Source organism: Hyperolius riggenbachi, chromosome 7 (assembly GCF_040937935.1).
Source record: "Hyperolius riggenbachi isolate aHypRig1 chromosome 7, aHypRig1.pri, whole genome shotgun sequence".
Classification (NCBI taxonomy): domain Eukaryota; kingdom Metazoa; phylum Chordata; class Amphibia; order Anura; family Hyperoliidae; genus Hyperolius; species Hyperolius riggenbachi.
In genome coordinates this window covers 79,704,627-79,723,253 of record NC_090652.1, presented here as the reverse complement: position 1 = coordinate 79,723,253, position 18,627 = coordinate 79,704,627, and the positions used below count along the sequence as shown (strand labels likewise).

At 48.3% G+C, this 18,627-nt stretch overlaps 1 protein-coding gene across 4 annotated transcripts in view; it reads right to left on the bottom strand.

Annotated features, from left to right (window-relative positions):
* Positions 1-18,627, bottom strand: part of LMF1 (lipase maturation factor 1) — a 716,474-nt gene that overhangs the window by 670,256 nt on the left and 27,591 nt on the right. For all 4 annotated transcript variants that reach the window (XM_068244158.1, XM_068244160.1, XM_068244159.1 and 1 more), the window contains exon 2: positions 13,675-13,984. In XM_068244158.1, the coding sequence (XP_068100259.1) occupies positions 13,675-13,984 (310 nt within the window). The remainder of the gene's footprint in view (positions 1-13,674; positions 13,985-18,627) is intronic.

Here is an 18,627-nt window from a genome sequence, read left to right as displayed (position 1 = left end):
TCTACTGCTGTAGACCTGCCCCATCTACCGGGCGTTCTGCATTAGCACTGGAATATGTGGTATCGGATGATTCCGGTCATGTGGAGGAGGGAGTAGCTGGAGACCCAGCGCCGGGATATCAGATATCGGTTATTTCACCTTATGTGGAGGAAGCAGAAGAGGCTGATGATTCTGGTCATGTGGTGGAGGAAGTAGCTGGGAAACCAGCGCCAGGATATCAGCTTTCGGATGTTTTGCCTTATGTGGATGTGGAGGAGAAGGAAGAAGCTGATGATTCCGGTCATGTGGTGGAGGAAGTAGCTGGGGAACCAGTGCCGGGATATCAGTTATCGGATGTCTCCCCCTTGGATGTTGATGAAGCAGAAGAAGCTGATGATTCCGGTCATGTGGTGGAGGAAGTAGCTGGGAAACCAGCGCCGGGATATCAGTTGTCGGATGTTTCACCTTTTGTGGATGTGGACTTAGGAGCTGATGATTCTGGTCATGTGGTGGAGGAAGTAGCTGGGGAACCAGCGCCAGGATATCAGCTTTCTAATGTTTCACCTCGTGTGGATGTGAAGGAGAAGGAAGAGGCTGATGATTCTGGTCATGTGGTGGAGGAAGTAGCTGGGGAACCAGCGCCGGGATATCAGTTATCGGATATCTCCACCTTGGATGTTGATAAAGCAGAAGAAGCTGATGATTCCGGTCATGTGGTGGAGGAAGTAGCTGGGAAACCAGCGCCGGGATATCAGTTGTCGGATGTTTCACCTTTTGTGGATGTGGACTTAGGAGCTGATGATTCTGGTCATGTAGTGGAGGAAGTAGCTGGGGAACCAGCGCCAGGATATCAGCTTTCTGATGTTTCACCTCGTGTGGATGTGAAGGAGAAGGAAGAAGCTGATGATTCCGGTCATGTGGTGAAGGAAGTAGCTGGGAAACCAGCGCCGGGATATCAGTTATCGGATGTCTCCCCCTTGGATGTTGACGAAGCGGAAGAAGCTGATGATTCCGGTCATGTGGTGGAGGAAGTAGCTGGGGAACCAGCGCCGGGATATCAGTTGTCGGATGTTTCACCTTTTGTGGATGTGGACTTAGGAGCTGATGATTCTGGTCATGTGGTGGAGGAAGTAGCTGGGGAACCAGCGCCACGATATCAGCTTTCTGATGTTTCACCTCGTGTGGATGTGGAGGAGAAGGAAGAGGCTGATGATTCCGGTCATGTGGTGGAGGAAGTAGCTGGGGAACCAGCGCCGGGATATCAGTTGTCGGATGTTTCACCTTTTGTGGATGTGGACTTAGGAGCTGATGATTCTGGTGATGTGGTGGAGGAAGTAGCTGGGAAACCAGCGCCGGGATATCAGTTGTCGGATGTTTCACCTTTTGTGGATGTGGACTTAGGAGCTGATGATTCTGGTGATGTGGTGGAGGAAGTAGCTGGGGAACCAGCGCCAGGATATCAGCTTTCTGATGTTTCACCTCGTGTGGATGTGGAGGAGAAGGAAGAGGCTGATGATTCCGGTCATGTGGTGGAGGAAGTAGCTGGGAAACCAGCGCCGGGATATCAGTTATCGGATGTCTCCCCCTTGGATGTTGACGAAGCGGAAGAAGCTGATGATTCCGGTCATGTGGTGGAGGAAGTAGCTGGGAAACCAGCGCCGGGATATCAGTTGTCGGATGTTTCACCTTTTGTGGATGTGGACTTAGGAGCTGATGATTCTGGTCATGTGGTGGAGGAAGTAGCTGGGGAACCAGCGCCAGGATATCAGCTTTCTGATGTTTCACCTTGTGTGGATGTGAAGGAGAAGGAAGAGGCTGATGATTCCGGTCATGTGGTGGAGGAAGTAGCTGGGGAACCAGCGACGGGATATCAGTTGTCGGATGTTTCACCTTTTGTCGATGTGGACTTAGGAGCTGATGATTGTGGTTATGTGGTGGAGGAAGTAGCTGGAGAACCAGCGCCAGGATATCAGCTTTCTGATGTTTCACCTCGTGTGGATGTGGAGGAGAAGGAAGAGGCTGATGATTCCGGTCATGTGGTGGAGGAAGTAGCTGGAAAACCAGCGCCGGGATATCAGTTATCGGATGTCTCCCCCTTGGATGTTGACGAAGTGGAAGAAGCTGATGATTCCGGTCATGTGGTGGAGGAAGTAGCTGGGGAACCAGCGCCAGGATATCAGTTGTCGGATGCTTCAGCTTATGTCGATGTGGACTTGGGAACTGATGATTCCGGTCATGTGGTGGAGGAAGTAGCTGGGGAACCAGCGCCGGGATATCAGCTTTCTGATGTTTCACCTCGTGTGGCGAAGGAGGAAGAAGCTGGCCCGAGTGGAATCCAGACCATCCATCAGGAAGCCACTGACTGTGGACAGCTTCAACTTCCATAAACGTCTTGGAGAGGGGTCATTCGGCAAGGTTTACCTTGCTTCCCACCGAGCCAGAGACCAACAGCTGGCCATCAAAATGGTCAAGAAAAGGCCGTTTATAAAGTAGAATGACCCTGAGGAGATCTTCATGGAGCGTCAGGTCTTGAAGACCCTTGGGAAGGGTCCCTTTATCACCCAGCTCTATGGTACATTCCAGTCAGAGAATTACCTCTACTTTGCCATGGAGTACCTGAGCGGGGGAGACCTGATGACACTTCTAAATGATGCTGACAAGCCATTTGACATTACGACCCTGAGACTGTTTGCTGTGCAGATGGTTATCGGCCTGGAGTACATCCACTCCAAGGGTGTCATCCACAGAGACATCAAGCCGGAAAACATCCTCCTGGACGGAGTCGGGAATATAAAGATTGCTGACTTCGGCCTGGCAGCGCAAGATGTCTTTGGGGATGACATGGTTGAAGGATGTAACGGGAGCTTGCACTATATGGCCCCGGAGGTGTTCCTAGAGATGGACTACGACCACTCAGTAGACTTCTTCTCTACGGGAATCATGCTTTTTTTGATGGCATGCCTCAAACACCCATTCATGGAGGAGTGGGAGGAGGATGAGCCTGTCATCAAAAACTCCATTTATTACAATTATCCAGACTACCCGCCGGAGATGGACCCCACACTGAAAGACTTCCTGGAGAAGCTACTGTGTAAAAACCAGGAAGAGCGTAAAGATCAGTTGAAAAACGTGAGGGACGAGCCGTTCTTCATCTCCATAGACTGGAAGGCTGTTGAGTCCGGAGAGGTGCGGCCCCCATTCCGTGTGGAACCACCAGAGGAAGAGCCGAGAGAGACCTTGACTGTGTTTGAGATCACATATTCTGAGGCGAAGAAATCCTGCCAGATACGAGCTGAGCAACAAGAGCTCTTTAAATCCTTCTCATTTGCCAGTGAGGGGTGGTGAGTTGTTTGGGAGACATACCAGCTTCCACCAATACCAGCCGTCTACTCACTTGGACAACAACAACACCAGTATTATAATAGTTACATAGCTATAATAAAATGTGTAAAAATGGCAGCAGTTTTATTGTTTTCTATTAAAAATCAATGAATGAAATTTGATTGGTTGCTGGTGGCTCCGCCCACTTTTTCTAAACTTGAAGTGGAAACCCCCAGCGACCACATTTGTGATATTCGAGGTCCCTGACATCAATATTGTGAGAATGGCAGCCTTTTTATTTTTTCCCATTTAAATCAATAAAAGAAATCTGACTGGTCGGTTTTGGCTCTGCCCACTTTTATGAATTTTAATCCCAGTCCCCCAGTGACCAACTGTGCCAAGTGTCAGGACCCTGCCATTAACCGTCTAAGAGCAGCAGCAATTTTTATTTTTCCCATTTAACCTCTTGACGACCAGCTAACGCCGATTGGCGTAAACTGGTCGTCTGCAAGTTTCCATGGAAACGGCCGCTCGTTCGAGCGGCCTTTCCATGTCCATTCACGGAGGCTGTCTCCGTGAACAGCCGGAGAGCAGCCGATCGCGGCTCTCCGGCAAAATGTAAACACGCGGGGAAGAAATCCCCGCTGTTTACATCATACGGCGCTGCTGCGCAGCAGCGCCGTAAGCCAGATCGGCGATCCCCGGCCTCTGATTGGCCGGGGATCGCCGGCATATGATAGGCTGAAGCCTATCCTTCAATGCGCAGGACGGATAACCGTCCTGCGCAGGCCATGGAGGGAGAGGGAGGGACGGGAAGCCAGCGAGCGCCGAAAACGCTGCGGAGGGGGGCTTTGAAGAGCCCCCCCCGCAAAGCGCAGAGAGCCGGCGGCGATCAGACCCCCCCAGCAGGACATCCCCCTAGTGGGGAAAAAAGGGGGTAAGTCTGATCGCCCTGGCTAAAACCTGATCTGTGCTGCGGGCTGGAGAGCCTACGCAGCACAGATCAGCCAGAAAGCCACTGGTCGGCAAGTGGTTAAACTAATGGCTGAAATTAGATTGGCTGTGGCAGACTCCGCCCACTTTTTATACATTTTAAACCCAGTCACCCAGTGACCCACTGTGCCAAGTCTGGGAGCTCTGGCTTTAATACTGTGAGAATTACTGCGGTTTAGATTTTTCCATTGAAGTCAATAGGGAAAATCTGATTGGTTGTTTGTGGCTCCGCCCACTTTTTTGGTTCCCCAAAATGTGACAGAATGTTTCAGCTTCACCCCATGATGAAGTGACCCAAGTTTGGTGAGTGTAACTTCAAAACTGTACGAGTGGCAAAAGTTCCAAATTTTCCAATGAAAGTCTATGGGAAAAAGGGGGTCTTCGGGGGGGTCCGCCACAGGGGCATGGAGAGTGGGATTGCTTAACAAAGCACAAGCAACCTATTCGGGTATGAGCCGAACAAGTGTGCAAAGTTTCAGAATTGTACTCCTAAAACTCTGGGAGGAGTAGCTGTAATGATCAGTGATGTATCTGATGATCAGTACTAGCTCTATCAGCAAAATAGTCAGTATTTTATTCAAAGTGTGATCACACGTGATTGAGTGCACAGTAATATTCAGGAACACAAGAGAGTGACATCCCTTAGTGGCAGGGGCTATCACTAATAAGAGAGTTGTCGTACAGGCAGAGTCGGTAACAGATCGGTCATGCAGAGGTACAGAATCGTTAGACAAAGTCGGAGTGAGTATTCAGGCAGAAGTCGGCAACAGATCAGATTGGCAGAGGTACAGAATCGTTAGGCAGAGAGTAGTCGGAGGTACAGGCAAAAGGTCAAACACAATAATAATCAATAACAGTAATAATATAATTCCCATAAGCTAGTGCAAATCCCCGGGGTCCTGCCGGTTGAAGCACACACGGATCTGACTAATGTCTGAGAGCTTTCACTGCGAAGTTTCAGCAACAACAGACAATGAGCCACTGACATCCCCAAGCTTAAATACAGGCAGGCAATTCCAAACAACCCGCCCAGAACAGCCTGACCAATCAGCAACGAGACCCAGCAGCCTGATGTCAACTGACCAGCAGATCAGCTGACCCGTCTCCTAAGCCCATAAAGGTCCTGCCGCTCCGTGCCCAACCTAAGCTGATGTGCTACTGAGAGACCTGTCCTGCCAGGGGCTGCGCGAGATGTCTGGGAGGACGCGGCAGCCGCCGCGGTTACGTCAGACGCGGAAGCGGCGGCCGCACCGCTCTCCGCCGCTGAGGTAATACTGCTATACCTGACAGTATCGTATAGAAAATGGCTAAATTTGTATTGGCCGTTGGTGGCTCCGCCCACTTTGGGGTGACCCCCCAAAATACATATTTTTATTTGAGGTGATACCAACAATATGTGGTCCGAGTTTGGGGAGTGTGTAGCTTCAAAACTATACGAGCGGCAGCAATTTAAATTTTTTCCCTGTCAAAGTCAATACGAAAAATGGGGTCTTCCGCGGTCTGCCGCAGGGGCGCGGAGGGTGGGGTCGCTTATTAAAGCACAAGCAACGGACTTCGCTATAAGACGAATAAGTGTGGAAAGTTTGGCGCTTGTACCCCTAAAACTGTAGGAGCGGTAGCGTATAGAAAATGGGGCGCCGATAATAATAATAACTAGATGGTGTCGTTTCTGAAGAAACCACAGGATGTTGGGTATGAAATGCAAGAGGTGTTGTGGTAAGTCGCCCCTGGTGCATAGAGAGTACACAAAGTCGGTGAAACCTGGTTTAAAACTGTGAAAATTGAAGCAGAACAAAATGCACCATTAAAAGCAATCAAAAAACCCGATTGGCGGTTTTTGGCCCCGCCCACTTTTAAAATTTGAGTCCCAGTCACCCAGTGACCGACTGTGCCAAGTTTGAAGTCGCTGCCATTAGCAGTAAAAGAATGGCAGCAACGTATATATTGACGTTAATTAGCAATAGGTAACATTTGATTGGCTGTTTTAAGCTCCGCCGATTTTTCTAAATTTTAACATTAACCACCATGTCACGGTCTGTGCCAAGTTTTGGACCTCTGGCTTTAAAACTGTGAGAGTGGCAGTATTTGAAAGTTTTACATTGAAGTGCATAGGTGAAATTTGATTGGATGTTAGTGACTCCGCCCACTTTTCCTATTTTTTAACCGCAGTCACCCAGTGAGTAATTGAGCCAAGTTTGGGACACCTGGCATTTAAACTGTGATTATAGCAGCAGTTTATCATTTTTCATTAAGGTCAATGGCTGAAATCTGATTGGCTGTTGTTGCCCCGCCCCCCTTTTTTCCTAATTGTGAACCACAGTCACTCAGTCACTAACACTCCAAAGTTTGTGAATGCTGGCATTTAACGTGTACAAATGGCAGCAGTTTTATTTTTTTTCTATTGAAAATCAATGAATGAAATTTGATTGGTTCTTGGTGGCTCCGCCCACATTTTCTAAACTTGAAGTGGAAATCCCCAGCGACCACATTTGCGATATTCGAGGTCCATGACATCAATAATGTGAGAATGGCAGCCTTTTTAATCTTTCCCATTCAAATCAATTAAAGAAATCTGATTGGTTGGTTTTGGCCCCGCCCACTTTTCTGAATTTTATTCCCAGTCCCTTGGTGACCAACTGTACCAAGTTTGGGGACCCTGCTATTAACCGTCTAAGAGCGGCAGCAGTTTTAAATGTTCCCATTTAAAGGGACTCCGAGCAGTGCAGTAACTATGGAAAGATGCATACCATTTTGAAGCTCTCTTTCTCCTCTTTCCAATGATATATAAAACGCCACCCTATGCCTTTTAGTTTCCGTTATTTTCGCAATCGAAATTGCGGCCGCCATCTTGGATTCCTTATTCAGCATTGTATTATGCAGGACGACACTTTCCCCAGTGTCGGCAGCTCCATTCAGTGCAATGCAATGAAATACAAGGAACCCAGGGGGATATAATTACAAACATCATGCCGGTAGGTGTGAGGTTATAATTAATTAGTTGTGGGTATGCTTAAAGGCATACCCACAGTCACTGTCCGGAGTCCCTTGAACCCTTGCACAGGACAGAAGGCAAACCTAGAGAAATGCACCCTTTATGCATTTAGAGAGTTTTGTCTTTCTAATTCCCCCTCATTTGTGTCTAATCACAAATTGTAATTTGATCTCTTCCTGTGTCACATGACTGCCAGTGGCAGTGATGGCAGATAAGCTCATTTGAAAGCACAGGTTGTTAACAATATGTCTGCTTCCATGAATCAGGAAGTAGAAACAGTGCAGACTTATTTTAGGACTTGTATCAGCTGTAGCAAATAAATGTTTTTTGTTTGAAGGTTATTATGCTGTTGTGTATCTTTTAGAGCAGAGAGGAAGTTCCGAGTTCAAGTCCCGCTTTAAAGTACCACAAACAAAAACAAACACAGAACATTTATATTGTGCCTTTCTCCTGGTGGACTCAAAGCGCCAGAGCTGCAGCCACAAGGACACGCTCTATAGGCAGTAGCAGTGTTAGGGAGACTTGCCTAAGGTCTTCTACTGTATAGGTGCTGGCTTGCTGAACAGGCAAAGCTGAGATTCAAACCCTGGTCTCCTGTGTCAGAGGTGGAGCCCTTAACCATTACAATATCCAGCCTGAGATGGGGCAGGATAGAAAATGTATACATACCTTGGGCTTCCTCCAGCCCCCTGCAGCCTGACCGCTCCCTCGCTGTCCTCCGTCACCTCCCAGTTAGTCCACAACCGGCTCTGGTAAGTCCATTGGTCTGGGGCCAGTTGGTGCATGTACAGCCTGGCCACGCGTGCCCCCATCGCTGAGAGCCAAAGTTTGGGTACAAAAATTATATACTTACCTTAAGAGAGGGAATCCTGAGGATCCTATTGAGGCTCCCCTCCCCTCTTTGCTGACTACGAATGCTCATCTGCCGACGTGATCCGTCATGCCGTTCCTTGGCGGTATAAAGGAATCATCATGGATCACTTATTTCATCTCAGTTGACTCTTTACTGCTCGACATCTGAACGATAAGTTGTTGATTTCAAATGATTTTTGCCCCTCATGCATACGAGGCTTTCCAGTATTTCAAATGCCAGATGAGGTAGGTGTACTATAGACGTAGGGACTCGGTTTTTCTGCAAATGCCTGACAATTCCTGGTTCTCTTTAAGGTTTTCTACAAAAAAACTTCTCTTCAAAGTGACAGAAAACAGGAGCGTCTGTAGCACAGCTGTGGCCATCCGAGCGTGCCTTGGCAAAACCAATAAGGAGGGCAATGAGGCGGTCCAGCAAAAGCAATAAGAGGCCTCTTCGGGCAGGCAGGTGAGCTCACTTAGGTGTCAGTCAGCACTGTGTACTGCAGAGGGAGCGGCCTATTACTTCATAGACGGAAGGGGGGGGGGGGGTAATCTCTGTGCTAGGCCGGGTCTGATAAAACAGCCCGTCATGGAGATGTTGTTACAGTGCATGCACAATAATAATGTGCGCTCCCCACCACTGATCCATTCACAGCATGTAATGAAAGGCGTGACCACACACCAGTGAGCACGAGCAATGAGAAGATTTCATTTAGTTTTCCTCCTCCAATGGGGGGGGGGGGAGGACGTAGAGAGACATGAACTTTCTGCTGATATAGGCCTCGTCACAGAGTGTGCAGAGCGTTAGTGCTGGCCAGGGCTCCTTGCTCCACTGGCCTCTATGTGCCAGCTGCTCTCGCTGCACACTATACCTGCTGGTTTGCAGATGGCCTCACCAGCAGCGGCTGCAGCACAGTAACAGGTGAAATGGGGAGTCTGGGCTTTTTTTAGTAAAAGTGCAAAGAGCAACGCCGTGCAATAACTGAAAGCTGCCATTTGGCTTTCAATAGTCTTTTGTCCGGCTAATAAAAAGATGCTCCGTGATTGGCCGTCTTCAGTGGCCACACAGCATTGCTCTGCATTTGCAATTCGGGGGTCTCTAGACCAAAGGTTTTGAATTGTGTCAAAAGAAATTCTAAAAACAATCACATATGAAAATAAAGCATAAAAGCACTGACCTATAAAGAAAATAAAACACAAACTTCACATAAACTAAAGAATGGTTTCCTATGGAAAAATCATAGTAATTGCTATACTTGTGTTCCATATATACATTTTGACTAGCATGAACAAAGGGAAAACATCCGTGATGACTTCCCCCCCATTTTTATACGAGTTTTTTTGTTCTTTTTTTTTTTGTTTGTTTTTTTTCTTATAAAGTGTATTTCCTCTCTTGTTAAATTTGCTGAAAACATATATCAGTGCTACAGATTATTTTGTGTCAAAGCAATTTTTTTTTAATCAAATTAGTACCGCCTCCTGCACCACTTAAAGAGAACCTGTAACAAAAAAAGTTCCCCGTGGGCGGTACTCACCTCGGGAGGGGGAAGCCTCAGGGTCCCAATGAGGCTTCCCCTACCCTTACAGCTGCAGGCAGTCCAGCGCTGGCTCCCCCGAAGTGTCCCGGAATCCTCCCTCGACAAGCCTGACAAGCGCTGATAAGCGCTGATTTATTTACCTTTCCTGGCTCCAGCGGGGGCGCAGTATCGGCTCTCCGCCTCGGAGATAGGCAAAAATAGCCGATCCCAGTCGGGTCTGCTCTACTGCGCCTGCGCAGTATAGTGGCCCGGCAGCGATCGGCTATTTCCGCCTATCTCCGAGGCGGAGAGCCGATACTGCGCCTGCGCTGGAGCCGGGAAGGTAAATATTTACATCGCCGCTGTTCGGGGAGCTTTATCGCTGCCGCAGTGGGACAGAGGAGGACGGGGGAAGCCTCAATAGAATCCAGAGGCTTCCCTCACCCGAAGTGAGTACCCCACAAGGGAGGTTTTTTTCGTTACAGGATTTCTTTAATTATTATTATTATTAATATTTAGTATTTTTATAGCGCCAACATCTTCCGCAGTGCTGTACAGAGTATATCGTCTGGTCACTAACTGTCCCTCAGAGGAGCTCACAATCTAATTCCCTACCATAGTCCTATGTCTATGTATGTATTGTGTAGTGTATGTGTTGCAGTTTAGGGCCAATTTTTTAGAGGGAAGCCAGTTACCCTATCCTTATGTTTTTGGGATGTGGGAGGAAACCGGAGTGCCCGGATGAAACCCACACAGCCATGGGGAGAACATACAAACTCCTTGCAGATGTTGACCTGGCTGGGATTTGAACCAGGGACCCCGCACTGCAAGGTGAGAGCGCTAACCACTACGCCACATTATAGAAGTAGAGGTGCTTACGAATGTAAAACTTGCCCTAAATATATTCATTGTGATGTACGCATCACTAGTCATGTGACTGTCACTGAGCTTGGATGGATTTAATCCCTGCCCTATACGGAGTTTTGTGTGGGGAGCAGAGCAGGATCATCCAACAGCAAACCTATGCAGGTGCTTGGGGCCTAGTGGGTGTCAAGGGGCCCACCAGCCACCTTCTGTGACCACTCTCCACTTCAGCTTACCAAAAAGACCAGAAGTCTTTTTTGGTAAGCTGAAGAACTACCTTGCCTAGGGCCCCATTGTATCTTAATCCACTTCTGGAGGGGAAGCAAGGCTGAAGAACTCCTTCCAATAAGCAGACAGGATGGGGGAGCACCAACAGCCTGATGCTCAAACCCTGCTCTTATAGGCAGGGCTGTGGAGTCGGTACAAAAATCTTCTGACTCCAACTCTGACTCCAACTCCTTGGTATATGAAACCACGACTTCAACTCCGACTCCGGGTACCCAAAATGGCTCCGACTCCTTAGTCTAATACTTAAAGAGGATCTGTAACATGAAAAGATCCCCTGGGGGGTACTCACCTCGGGTGGGGGAAGCCTCCGGGTCCTAATGAGGCTTCCCACGCCGTCCTCCATCCGTCAGGGGTCTCGCTGCAGCCCTCCGTGGAGTCCGTGCAGCGGTGACGTCAATATTTACCTTCCTGGCTCCTGCGCAGGCGCTCTGACGGCTGTCGGCTCTGAACTACACGGAAATACCCGATCGACGTCGGATCTGCTCTACTGCGCAGGCGCAAGTTTCCGGCGCCTGTGCAGTAGAGCGGACCCGAATGAGATCGGGTATTTCTGTGTAGTTCGGAACGGAAAGCCACCACAGCGCCCCCGCTGGAGCCAGCAAAGGTAAATATTGAACTGACAGTCGGCACAGTCGCCGGCTGTTCGGAGGGCTGCGGCGAGACCCCCGTGGGACAGAGGACGGCGTGAGAAGCCTCATTAGGATCCGGAGGCTTCCCCCACCCGAGGTGAGTACCCCCCAGGGGATCTTTTTAATGTTACAGAGTCTCTTTAACAGGGCCGTGGATTTTGTACAAAAATCATACGACTCCGACTCTCGACTCCTCAGTTTATGAAATAAACGACTCCGACTCCACAGCCCTGCTGATAGGTGTCAATAAAGCAGCCAGTGGAAAAAGGGGGAGGAGTTTGGACTAGAATCCTCGCCACGCTTGCACAGGAGAATGCCAAACCATTATTGTCAGGCCGCAAGTCACAGTAGCGGTCACATGATCACTGATGTGCATTAAAAAAAGTAAAGGATTTAGGCCCGGTTCACATTAGCGGTGGCCGTCCGGAATCGCCGTGCCGGAGCCGGACCGCTTTCAGAACGGACGGAACGGACGCACGGCATGGCAATGAAAGCCTATGCGTCCGTTCACATGCGTCCGTTCTGCCGGACCGGAGCCGGACCGGATCCGGGCCGGATCCGGACTCCGGCGTCCGTTCCAACATGCGCTATTTTTTGGTCCGGCTCCTCCGGCAGCCGTATCCGGAGCGGAGCCGGACTGCACCATCCGGCCAATACAAAGCAATGAGAGCCGGAGAGCGCACAACACACTGGCTACAAAAACCGGACGTTCTACCCCTCTTCCTATGCATTTTGGATGGGGACCACATGGGCCCAGCGAAGAGTGGGGCAGCAGCGATTTCATGCTGGAGCTCTTTTTGCCAGCAACATGTCTGATATGTCTGAAGGAGGCGAACAACAGAGAGAATTCCCAGGTTTACGAGTAAAAAATGCCTGGATCCATGGTCCCAACTGCAGTCTCTGTATCCACGGATGGTCTCCACACGTCCACCTGTCTCCAACAATGACCCCAGACCCTTCTGCTGACCTCCCAGACCCCAGGTAATTAAAAGGATGTTATCTCCTTAAGAAACCGGATCCGGACCGCAACCGTGTTCACACCGCACGGAAACCGGATGCAAACGGACCGGATCCGGATAGGAACCGTACGGATCAGGTCCGGTCCGGATACGGTGCGGTCCGGACATCCGGTGCGGTTTTTACTAAACCGCAAGTGTGAACGGGGCCTTAGGCTGCTTTTCCAAAAGCAAATGAAGGTGGTGAATTCAACAACTGTCAGCCGCTTCCATCAACCAGTTGGGCAATTGCTATCGCTCTGCATGGGCGGTGGACATGCGCCTTCATATCCCTCTCTGTTCAGGTGTCCTTTAAAAACATTAAAGGACCACTATAGCGAAAATTGTACATTTAAAATACATATCTACACATACAAATAAGAAGTACATGTCGTCCAGAGAAAGATTCGACACATTACTTTTCTCCTATGTTGCTCTCACATACAGTAAGTAGTAGAAATCTGACAGAACTGACAGGTTTTGGACTAGTCGTTTTCTGCATGGGGGATTTTTAGCATAGCCTTTATTCTTTTTTAACACCTTCCCTGAAAAGCATTCCTACAAAGATGCTGGCCAGCCTCCCTGCACACTGATTTGGCAGTTGGACAGAGCAAATGCCATTCATAAAATACTTTTCAAAATAAAGAAATTCCTGAGGATTCCCGATGAGGAAATGGACTAGTCCAAAACCGGTCAGATTTCTGCTACTTACTGTACGTGACAGCAATATAGTAGAGAAATGTAATTTATGGCTCATTTTACTCTGGAAGAAACTTCTAATTTGCACTTGTACACCTGTATTTTACAATCTTCATGATAGTGGTCCTTGAAGGTTGGCCCACCTTAAGGAAGCCAACTGATAGCACAGCTTGAAAATACATTTATTGGAAACACTACAGACACGTTTCACAGGCTGAATCTCGCTTCTACAGGTCAATTTACCATAAGTGTCTTATTGTGGCAAGCAAACAAGCAAGAAGCACCTATGTGGGTTTTATACAGTTTCCAAGGTTTTCAGCTAATGTCATGCATGTGGGTGGACATGGACCTTTGGTGTATCTGATACTGATATTCAATGGTCTGCATGTCAACTTAAGAGAGCCTAGAAAACAAAGGCAGAGTGGCCTGCTTTCAGCACATGCATGGCTATCTTTAGTCTCATGATAACCAGGTTCTCTTTGAAGAAACACATTCCACTACAAACACAAGAATCGGTAGTGCCCCTAGTTGGATGATGAACTCACCATCTCTGTCCCACTGCCACCAAGGAGTGGTAGAGAATCCACAGAGCCGCCATCAGGATCATGTTGGCACATCCAGTAAATATGATGAAACCTGAGATGGCGAGCCCAGCCAGAGCGATGTTATCCAGGTGAGTATCCATATGAGACCAGTCTAGGAGCCAGAGGACGGTGGGTGCATAGCTGACGGCCTCCACATGGACCTTGCCTCCAAAGTACTGCCAGATGTTCTCCAGGTACTGCTTGCATGGCAGCAGGCCCTTCTCCCCAATCAGCTGCTTGTTCTGATGAAACGCCACCAGGAAAGCCACAACTGCAAGAAAGAGGTACACATGGGAGAATATGAGATGGAGAAACTACAAATACTCAGTACTGACAGCAGCATGCTGGGGAGAATCCCATCAGCTAACAGACAGTAATAGAGATATCATACATAAACATAGCTTGTAAGAAAGGGGTGAAGAAAAGCAAGGCCCAGTACAAACCTCTAACAAGAGTCCCCCAAAACAATCCATCGTGATTGTTTCCAATGATCCCTGCACATTAAGCTGCTCAGCTCTTCACCAAGCAGCCAGTCTTGCCCTTTGGAGAGGGGAAGGACAAGCAGGAGCAAACTCTAGTAATAAACTACAATAGCAATTGGAGGCTTAGGGCTCTTTCACATCTGAGCTGGTTTTCGGCGTTTTGACGCAATGGCAATAGATTACGTTAACCAAGGTAAAATGAAAGTCCATAGACTTTAATTTTACCTTTCACATCTAACGCTGCGTTTTGGTGCGTTGAGGTTTGACGCACCCGGAAGCTTTTAAATCGTCCGGCGCCGGCGTTTTCCCGTCGGGTTAACTAGAACTACAGCTGCTAATCAGTGTCGCACCGCAACTTCCCACTTCACATAAGGCATGCAGGAAATTGGGTTCTTGCACGCGTTGCCTAATGTGAAAGAGCCCTCACCCAGAGGGCGGGCAAACTTTTTGAATTGTGGGCCACTATGGGTTATTAAATTGGACAGAAGGGCCGGACCAAGAGCAGATGGATGCAGTCATTTAAAGTAAACCTGAGGCAACCAAGAAAACTCAAATTTGGATGCCTAAGTCATTTCAGTAGAAGCATAGCTGCAGAGCTCTGGTCCCAGATGTGAAATGTTGATCTGGGGGTCCCCCACCGACACCACCAATCTCCCCCCCCCCCCCCCCCCCCGGTAGTCATGTGTACCCCTTCCTACCCCCGATATTTTTAGGTGGGCATGTATATCCATGTGTGCCACCTCCCACCCCAGATAATATCAAGTAGCCATGTGCTGCTGAAATGATTTAGGCATCGGCAAGCCGTATTAAAAGTCTAAACAGGCTAGATAGGGCCTCACATGTTCAAAGACCAACACGGACACTGAGGGACACCTGTGCATAGGCAAAGCAATAACGAACAATGGTTTCCAGTAGTGTAAGAAGCAACTGTGTACAAGACCATGAAATCGTTCCGCCTGTAACAAACATATCAGCAAGGCTAGAGAAAAAGCATGACATGAGACAGTAACAGATTTCATTCTGAAATCCATCGGGAATTGGCCTGGGGTTTATGACAGCAAACCAAGTCTCTCCGATCAGAGAGAGATCTGTCTATTGGTTGATCGGATGCCAAAATCGCTAGTCGTATGGGTACCTTTAGCATACATGTCAAACTCCGGCCCGTGGGCCAAATCTGGCCCTCTGAGCCATCAGATTTGACCATCAGGTGGTTTCCCCACTTTGCATTATGTTTGGCCCACTCTAGACCACCAGAGAAGCTATATTGTAGGTTAAGCCCTAGCTAACTAGGCAAGCCATATGGGGAGGGGAAAGCACTAGATACCAGGGAATTGTATAGGAGAGGGAAGGGGGCCACTAGACACCAGGGAACTGTATAGGGGAAGGGGAGGCAGTAGACACCAGGAAACTGTATGGGGAGGGAGGACCACTAAACATCAGGGAATTGTATAACAGAGAGGATCACTAAACATCAGGGAATTGTATAACAGAGAGGACCACTAAACATCAGGGAATTGTATAACAGAGAGGACCACTAAACATCAGGGAATTGTATAACAGAGAGGACCACTAAACATCAGGGAATTGTATAACAGAGAGGACCACTAAACATCAGGGAATTGTATAACAGAGAGGACCACTAAACATCAGGGAACTGTATAGGGGATGGAGGGGGCTGTTAGACACCAGGGAACCTTATAAGGGAGAGAGGTGGCCACTAGACATTGAGGTTGGCCTGCAACTTGGTCCAAGAGCTCATTTTTGGCCCGCTTTATCTCATCTGTTTAGTTTCTCTTCAGGTTCACGTTAAGAACAAGCAATTCACTTCTGTCATTATTGATCAAATATGATAGTCTGATCGAATAGAGGAGCTGGAAAAATTTGAACTAATTGAATGTTTTAAAGCATTCAAGGATTATTTTGCAATTGTTTTATAACAGATCATTTAAGAAGATAGTGTACTGTTTTTGTGTGTGTGCGTGTGTATTTCTGTCTCTGTGTTGTATGTGTTTCCGGCTCCCTGTATATGTATGTGTGTGTCTTTGTGTGTATTTTTGTCTCTGTGTGCGTTTCTGCCACTATGTGTATGTGTGTGTGTTTCAGTCTCTGTGTGTGTTTCTGCCACTATGTGTATGTGTGTGTGTTTCAGTCTCTGTGTGTGTTTCTGCCACTATGTGTATGTGTGTGTGTTTCAGTCTCTGTGTGTGTGTGTGTGTTTGTGTGTGTGTGTGTGTGTGTGTTTGTGTGTGTGTGTGTGTGTGTGTTTCTGTGTGTGTGTGTGTGTGTGTGTGTGTGTGTGTGTGTGTGTGTGTTTCTGTGTGTGTGTGTGTTTCTGTGTGTGTGTGTGTTTCTGTGTGTGTGTGTGTTTCTGTGTGTGTGTGTGTGTTTCTGTGTGTTTGTGTGTTTGTGTGTTTGTGTGTTTGTGTGTGTGTGTGTGTGTGTGTGTGTGTGTGTGTGTGTGTGTGTGTGTGTGTGTGTGTGTGTGTGTGTGTGTGTGTCTCTCTGTGTTTCTCTGTGTGTGTGTTTCTGTCTCTCTGTAGGTTTGTGTGTTTCTGTCTCTCTGTATGTTTGTGTGTGGGTGTGGGTGTGTGGGTGTGTGTCTCTCCAGCACTAGAGTCTGTATTCTCAGGCACCTCTGTCAATGCTCTGCCACCTTGCAGTTTGAGCAGAAAGATGCCGCAGAGTCAGACATCTGCAGTCCCGTGCACTGAGCCTCCTGCTGTAATGCGTCACATGACCAACTGTTAAAAAATAATAATTAAAAAAATGTAGGGTTTTGATATTCTGCCAGACGGTCTATTTACATTAGTGCCTGAAGTTCGGCTTTATGTCCTGGCATAATTGCAGCATAGCTAATCCAAGCCCCTCCTACCGCTAATAAAGTCATTTTCATTGCAGCAGACTAACATTATCTCGCCCTGTAAATTTGGCCCACCGAGACCAAACGGAAGTTCTTTTCCTGCTCAGTCTGTCTGAGGGATTTAATTACGGCACATGAGCCGGGAGCCCAGGAATTGCTACAGAAATGGGTCATCTCTCCGGCGTGAGCTCATATTGCTGGAATTCCTTCTGCTCCCCACCTCAGCGCTCGTACCGGTCAAACAATGGGACCTCGTCCTAAATTAAGAGTGCTGTCATCCACTTGGCAGCCGATGGGCTGTGACCAACACCGTCCCATCAGAACCGCTTTAATAATGCGCCCACCGCAAAACCGTCATTGTTTGGTGAAATATGTCACTGGAAAGGTTAACCCATTAGAGGGACTCATGCCCATCACTGGCCTCCTGTGGATGCTGGCCAGTCTCCACCATACCCAGGCTGTAGAGATCAAAGGGCTGAATGGATCTTGAGGTCTTTCGTGAGCTTATAACAAAAAAGGAGAAATAGGTCGTCCTCCACTCCCAGCAAACAGGAACATTTCATACACAAAAGTACCAAAGCGGACCTGAACTCAGAACTTCCGCTATGCTCTAAAAAGATAAGCAACAGCATATTAACCTATACAAAAAAACATTTCTTTGTTACAGCTGATACAAAGGCTGAAATGAATCTGCAGTGTGTCTACTTCTGGCTTTCATGGAAGCAGACACAGGGTTAACATCCTGTGTTTACTAATTAACAGCTCTGCCGAGGCAGCCAGCTGACACAACTGAGGGATTCCCATAATAGTTGTGATTAGTCACAGATGAGGGGGGAATTAGGCAGGTTAAACTCTCTAAACACATAAAGGGTGCATTTCTCTATGTTTTCCTTCTGTCCATTGCAAGAGTTCAGCCCATAGACTTGCAGTTCCCCATTACGCGCTTCAGCCCTGGCGTTGGTTTGGATACTTCCTATGCACCGCAGGCGTCCACAATAAGTGTGAAAGTCTCCATAAACTTTCATTGCTCTTGCAGCAAAACAGGGTAACGCAATGCAGGTTTGACCTGCCAGTGTAAAAAGGGCCCTTACGGTACCCACTGAATAAGTTTAAAGAAAATCTGTTTAATGAAAAAACGCCCCTGGGGGGTACTCACCTTAGGAGGGGGAAGCCTCAAGATCCTATCGAGGCTTCTCCCGTCCTCCTGTGTCCCACGGCGGCAGCGATACAGCTCTCCGAATGGCAGGGATGTTAATATTTACCTTCCCGGCCCCAGCGCAGGCCCAGTAATGGCTCTCGGCTCAAAATAGGCGGAAATAGCTGATCCCAGTCAGGTCCGCTCTACTGCACAGGCGCAAGTTTCCTGTGCCTGGAGAGTAGAGCAGACCCCGACTGGGATCGGCCATTTCCGAGCGGAGAGCCGCAACAGCCCCCCCGCTGGATCCAGGGAAGGTAAGTATTGAACAGCCTGAGGGGCAGACCGAGACCACAGTGGGACGGAGGACGACGGGGGTTGCCTCTATAGGATCCAGTGGCTTCCCCCTACCGAGGTGAGTACCCCCCAGGGGCATT